This window comes from Elephantulus edwardii, unplaced genomic scaffold (assembly GCF_000299155.1).
Source record: "Elephantulus edwardii isolate Elephantulus edwardi_28Jun2011 unplaced genomic scaffold, EleEdw1.0 scaffold00036, whole genome shotgun sequence".
Lineage (NCBI taxonomy): Eukaryota > Metazoa > Chordata > Mammalia > Macroscelidea > Macroscelididae > Elephantulus > Elephantulus edwardii.
Genome location: NW_006399786.1, coordinates 8,447,444 through 8,454,791, shown reverse-complemented (window position 1 = coordinate 8,454,791; position 7,348 = coordinate 8,447,444). Strand labels below are relative to the sequence as shown.

Here is a 7,348-nt window from a genome sequence, read left to right as displayed (position 1 = left end):
CAACTCTCTGATGCATAACAGGTGATTGCGAAGACTATGGCCTGTATCAGATGCACCTTAGTCTCCAGAGAATCAGCTATGAGTTGGTTCTGACTCGATGGCATATAACAACAAAAACAAATCCAAAGAGGGATTAAAAGATTAATATCCTCAAATATATATATTGTTATATGCCATTGAGTCGCTTGCAACTTATAGCAACCCTACATACAACAAGCCCTAAACCCTGCTAGATACTGTGCCAATCTTACTGTCTCCAACATGCCTATCCCCATTACTCCAGTGACAGAATCAATCCATATCATCGAGGGTCTTCCTCTCCTGCACTGTCGCTCCACTCTCCCAAGAGTGATATCCGTCTCCAAGAACTGACCCCACCTTACAACATGTCCAAAGTATGTCAGACTGTCAGACAGAGAAGAAGCGATGTCATTCTGGAGACTAAGGGGCACCTGATTCAGACCATGGTCTTTGCAATTTCTTGCTATGCATCAGAGAGGTGGACAATGACTAGGGATGACAGAAGGAGAGTTGATGCCTTTGAGCTGTGGTGCTGGAGAAGAGTATTGAATATACCATGGACTGCTAGACAAGTTCGTCCTGGAGAGAGTGAAGCCAAGCTGCTCCTTGGAGGCAAGGATTCTGAAGCTTCATCTGTCAAATGTATATGTGTATAAATGTACATAAAAGGTAGGAAATCAGTGATTTAAGAATGCATATAAATTTTTTAAAAGAATTTTAATTGTGATTTTAATGAAAGTTTACAGAAAAGTTGGATTTTCATTCATTCGTTGCACATTTTCCTTCCTCCCCCTTCCTCAGCTCACTTCCTTTTTTTTTTTTAAAAAAAAAACAACTAATTAATTGGTGCACAATATTCTTCCTTCCTCCAGTGCTCTTTGCAATGTACCTCTTATTCTGGACCATTGTCTTACACATAAGGGAGCTCTGGTGACCTAGTGGCAAGAAGCTATGTTGCCATCCCAAAATCATGCGGGTCCAAAGGCACTGGCTGCTCTGTGGGAAAAGGATGGGCAATCTCCTCCCATGTGATTAACTGCCTCTGAAAAACTGGAGGGCCAGCTATGGGTCAGTTACAACTCCATGGCACATAACAATCATATATTACTTTTAAACAGTTCTATTCCTCAACTGTTCCAATACAGTTTTCATTATCTATCCACTCTTTTCCTATTCTCTTCTCAACTCCCGACGTCAGTCCTGCTTCATAACATTGGTGTTATGCAGTATTTGTCCTTTTGAGACTGCGACATTTCACTCAACATAATGTCCCCCAGGGTCACCCATGTTGTGTAATACTTTACAAGTTCATTATCTTCCAATGCTGCATAGTATTCCACTGTGTGAATATACCATTGTTTTTCTAACCATTCATTTGTTTCTGTCTCTTTACTATTGTGAGTAATGCAGCAATAAACATGGTTTTTTTATATATATATAACAAATTATATAAATTATAACAAATGCTGGTGAGTCTGGGAAGAGACTGCAACTCTTATTTACTGCTCCTGGGAGTAGAAAATGGTTCAACCACTATGGAAGGCAGTTTAGTGCTCTCTCAAAAAGTTAGAAATAGATATACCATTTGACCCAGCAGTTGCACTGCTGGGAATATACACTAAATAAGATATAGAAAAAGTCTTTTTTAAAAAAGAGAAATGTGGGTGAAATGCATACAGTGTGATTAAATAGTGACACCAAGAAGCAAAGAAATAGAAAAATGCTAGTGACTATGATAAATATAATTTGTAACACCAACCATAACCAAAACAGGAGCATAAAGTCACATATAGGTGAACAGTCATCTGTGTCTATAGCTAACTACAGGTGGCTACATATATGTATACATTTGGGTATTAATACACACATGTAGTTACAGATATGTGTGTGTATACATATATATTCTTAGAGGGCACAGTTAAAGACAGATCATTTTCAGGCATCTTTACCTTGTAAGAATGATTTTTTTCTGGTTTAAGACCTTATTCTCATGGGATAACTCCGTCAAATGACATTGTAAAGCTCATGCTCTGTGTCCTAGGAGGTGAATGGCATTTGTGGTCATAAAAGCTTACAAGCAGTCTCCTAAAATACAACTGTCGATCTCTACATATTTAGAGTAAAAGAGAAAGAAAGCAAAAAAGTCTCAGAGTACAAACTAAACCCACTCCTCACTTACCAACATGGTTAGGTTCCAAAGACTAAGGCGTTAGGTGAATATGAAGGAATTTCTCCCGACTTTCAGATCTTTCATTTACTGATGTGTTTGTTTTTTCATTTGCAGGTATGATCAGGTAAGATTTACTAATATGCTCATTACTGTTATTCTAGTTATAAATTACTTCTCTATGAAGGAAACTTGGGGGAGCTTCCACCTTTAGGTTTTTTCCACCAAATTATTAAAAAATTTCTCCTATTAGTTCTTTAGATACTGTTCTGAGCTGGTTCATAACTTTTTAAATTGTCATTTTCTTTATGTTAAACATTGATATTATCCTATAGTTCACTGAAGTGCATCTTGCTTTATTTTTTTATCTATTAGCTGCTTTCTCCTTCACACTTCAGAATGGTAGTTTTTATTTGTGCCACCCATACCTTTCACTTCACTTCACTCTACTCCCACAGTGTGTAATTTGCCGTTAATCCCATCCAGCGAATTTTTCACTGTAGACATTCTACTTTTCAGGTCTAAAATATTCCCTGAACTCTACCCCTGACAAATTGACATTTTTCTGTTGAGGAATTCTAATTATTCTGTTATTATGATACTTTCATTCTCCTTTAAGAATATATTTATGACATCTCCTTTAGTTTTTGCTTGCTAATTCTATTATGATATTTTAAGGTCTGTACTAATTTTCACGCTTCTTTGTATGTAAAATAATTTTCTATTGCATGTGTGACTTTATAGTTGGCATGCATTTGAATGTCTGGGGCTTGTAGTTTTTCTAAACTGAGTGTTGAATTTTGTTCTGGTAGGCAACTAATTTACTTATGAATCAACTTAATCTGTTAAATGGAGAGTCTGCTGCTTAATATTAATCTCTTTTCTTTTCAAACTCAATTTATATTAGAAACAGCTTCCAAAATAATATTAAATAGCAAGCATTCTTGAGCCAGCCCTCCCCACCTTATTTTTAAAATTTCTTTGACTGGATATAGAATAGCTTTTGTTGTTGTTGTTGTTGTTGTTTACTGCCATCTAGTAGAGCATGATTCATAGTAACCCTATCAACAAAGAATGGCTTTTACTACAAGGATATATCAGTCTTTTCTCTAAAGCATAGACCTTCTAGGATATCTTCTGAGAGTTTAATGAGGGCTCTTAACCCTGAGGGAGCTGGAGTAGTTGCTTAGCACACAACTCCCAGCAGTTCTTTTCTAGAACTGGGGATGGATGTGTCTTACCTACTTTTCAAGTTCTTTACTGTGCCAGGGCTGATCACAGTCACTCTATCTCACTGTAAATGCTGGAAAGGTTTCGATCATTTTCCTGCTTCCCGTAGTTCTCCTTCTTTTGGCCCACTGATGCTGCCTTTTTTCACTCTCAAGAACACATTTTTATTCCGTGGAAGGACCCATAAAGAAAACTTAATACTCTTAATTCAATCCAATCTTCTTTCTTAACATATAATACAATTCAATTTGTCTCCTGGGTTTAAAACAATAATATAAACTACTTTTAAGTTGATCACTACTTAGTATATCCCTTCATTTACCACTCTTGTGGTTATGCTCTCCATTGCTCATTTTCAAAACATTTAAGAATAGGTTTACTGATAAAGTAGAAAACCCCCCACAATCCTTGTCAAGAAAATCCATTTGGTTAAAAGCTGTTCATAAACCAGTGTTCCTGATAGCACAGTTAAACTAATAAGCCATACAATATACATAATTTATCCATAATTTATATGATTGAGTGTTATGGTTAGCACAAGAATCCAGAATTAAGGTTCCATAGAGAAGTGTACTCGGGGTGGGGGGTGGGGGGGGAAGGGATGGGGGAATGGTATACTAATGAAGGAAATTTTTTTTCTTTTTCTTTTCAGAGAGGGGAGCGAACTGATGGGGAGGGGTGGACAGGGAGAAAAGTGTGGCAATGAATAAATGGAAAGCCAAAACCTCTGTAAAAGTCTCTAAAAATTAATAAAAAGAGAAAAAAAACAAAAAAACCCCTAATAAGCCATAAAGTGTGTTCAAAGAAGGCAAGAAGACTACCAACAACCTACTTCTTCCATATTTCTGGGTTCTTTTTCTTTATCTCTTACCTGAGACTAAGATAACTTACTGTTTGTTGCCTCTTGTGAGCTATTTTAGTTGCTGTTCAGAAAGTGGGTCTAAGTTTTGCATATTCTCCTTCTAACATAAGAGCCTTTATGTTGACAAGATCTACTCCTAGAATGGAACGTTCACCACTCTGTCCACCAAATATCAATTAATCCATGTTTATAAAGCATTAGTCAGTTTAAAAATAATTTATGTGTGGTTTTATTACCTTTTAAGGAGAGGAGAGAAAAGCAAAGGGAATAGAAATGAAACTGGTTCACAGCAAAGTACATTGAGATTGTGACAGGAGGTGAAAGGATCCAGTCCCATATGAAGAGGCGGAGCCTTATCCTCTTACCTGTGCAGCTGGATATATTCTCGAGGTCTGTTCAGCAGGTGAAGGAATCTGTCAACAATCTTGTTTTTTCCTACACCCTGTAAGTACATACATAGCATTAAATCAAAAGAGGTTTATAGGAGGAGGCAAATTTAATCTCAAGACAGAAAGGTAAGTATAATACTAAACTTTTCCTTTAACTAACCATTATCTTTTTCTCCTTTTATGCTACTTTCTGGTCATTTAAAATTCTGGAAACCTAAAAGCATAACCAAATGTCCACTGTTGGTGTTCATTCTAGAAATACTGTCATTTATTTCCTCACCACCTTCGTATATTGACAGGGTTGTGTCTTTCATTGACAGCAGACTATTAGAAATAGAATCCATCCCTGGGTTACTTCCAATTTTTAAGTTTCTCCATAGAGGTGGAATATAATTAATAGGCATAACAAGTCCATTGTTTTAGAAAAGTGAAATTGGTTAATAAGCTCAGCCTCTATCTTGCATGAGAGTAATAATAACTAGCAACTGGTTTCATCTCCTTGGTACCAGCAGTCAGGAAATCAGGAAAAGTCTTCAGTTTGAGACCTTGCCAAGATATTGAGAAGTAATGTAGAGGAAGTAGAACAGTGTAACTGAAGTGATTACTGACCACTTAAAGAATAAGGCAACTGGATCACAAAACAGACTCCAGTAGGCAAAGACAATCTACTGTGCATCCCTGAACTGGAGAGAAACAAAATGAAACCATGGTTTAAAGACTATCAACATGGAAACCAAAGCAAGATATATTGACAAAAGGAGAGGGTGGTATTCAGGAAATTGCTGCTATTCATTCAATATATAAATACATACTTAGTGAATGCTGGCACATGTCAGGAGAGACAATATGTAGAAGACAACATTTCTGTTCTCATGCAGCTTTCATTCCAGAGGTGGGGACACAGAAATGAAAAAGTGAGTTAGAGAAGTAGACTACTAAGGAGAGAACTGCTTAGCTCACTTCCTAATTGGAATAAGCTTGGGATTTCTAAGAAACAGCCAATGTGGATCATCTATTGTGGGTGAAAGGAGAGTATAAGAAATGAAGTCAGGGAAGTAGGCAGGTTAAAGTTAAGTGGAGCTTTGTAAACCAAAATGAAGAAGAAGTGGGATTTAATCCCAACTGTGATGGTGGTTGTTGTTGTGTATCATCAAATAGGAATTGACCCACAGCTGATCCTCTAGTGTGTTTCAGAGGCTATAAGTCAACTGCATGGGAGGAAATTGCCCATATTTCTCCAGCACATCATGTGGTGGGTTTGAACCGTGTACCTTTGCAGTGCAATTCCTTACCACCGCGCCACCAGAGCTCCCTAATTCTGATGGGGAGCCTTCTAACAAGAAGTAAATGGAATTAATAGTAAATAGTAATCTAGTAGAGAATGGATTGTAAAAATGGAGGCTGAAAAAGGAATCAAGATGTGGTGGTGAATGGCATTGTTGTTGCTGTGTACCGTCAAGTCAGCACTGACCCATAACTGACCCTCTGGTGGGTTTCCTGAGGCAGTTAACCACATAGGAGGAGACTGTCGAGCCTTCTCCCACAGAGCAGCTTGTGGATTTGAACCAGGTGCCTTCGGGGTCGCACTGCAGCTTCTTACCATCAGAACTTCCTCAAACAACATTTTAGATCCTTCCATTCACAGGACTCATCTGTTTGGTTTCTGTAGTGGTGATGGTTGACATTATTGAGGTATAATAATGGAAAAGGATGGGTTCAAGATTTTTAAAACTAAGCATAACAACGTGGCTGATGGACTGAATATAGAGGTTGACGGAAAAGAAGGGTAAAAGTATCTTCTAGATGTTTCCTTGAGGAAAAAAATTGGAAAGACAAATTTTACAAAGAAAACTAAGAGCTCTCCTGACTTTTATCCAAATCACTGATAAGTACTTAACATTCTGTCAGTGTAAAGTATTTATGCATTTTCATTCTCCTTCCAATAAAAGTGCAAGTTCCACGGAAAGAGTGTTTTAGTCACGGGGTCTTCGCAGTGCCTGTAAGAGTGCACAGTGAGGCCGTAAGTTTCAATAAGAGACATCAGCAGCTCCCACCCTCTCTATCCCTCATAGTCAATCTACAGCAAATTATTATCAGAAGAATGTCTATTTGTGCTTTATTGATTATGCAAAGGTATTTGTGGATTATACAAATTATGGTTAACACTGAGAAGAGTGGGGATTCCAGAAATCCAACTTGTGTTCCATTCCTAGACCAAGAGGCTATTGTGCTAACAGAGCAAGGGAAAACTATATGGCATAAAATAAGGAAAGGTGCATGTGAGTGTTGTACCCTTTTTCATACTTATATAATCTAAATGCTTAGTAAATTATTTGAGAAGCTTGACTCTGTGCAGAAGAATGTGACATCAGGATTGGAGGAAGACTCATCAATAATCTTCATTAATCAGATGACAAAACCTTGCTTGCTGAAAATAAAGAGGACTTGAAGCATTTGTTGAAGAAGTTTAAATACTACAGCCTTCAATATAGATTGCATGTCAATGTCAAGAAAACAAAATTCTTACCACTAGACCTGTAGGCAATATTATGATAGTTGTTGTTGCTGTAGTTATGTGCCGTCGAGTCGCTTGCGACTCATACCGACCCTATGTACAACAGCCCTAAACTCTGCTCTGTCGTGTGCCAATCGCACTGTCTCTGACACTCCCATCCCGAT

General features: G+C 37.6%; 1 protein-coding gene across 1 annotated transcript in view; it reads right to left on the bottom strand.

Annotated features, from left to right (window-relative positions):
* Positions 1–7,348, bottom strand: part of VWA8 (von Willebrand factor A domain containing 8) — a 519,526-nt gene that overhangs the window by 252,651 nt on the left and 259,527 nt on the right. The window contains exon 21 of the mRNA XM_006884567.1: positions 4,646–4,722. Coding sequence (XP_006884629.1) covers positions 4,646–4,722 — 77 coding nt within the window. The remainder of the gene's footprint in view (positions 1–4,645; positions 4,723–7,348) is intronic.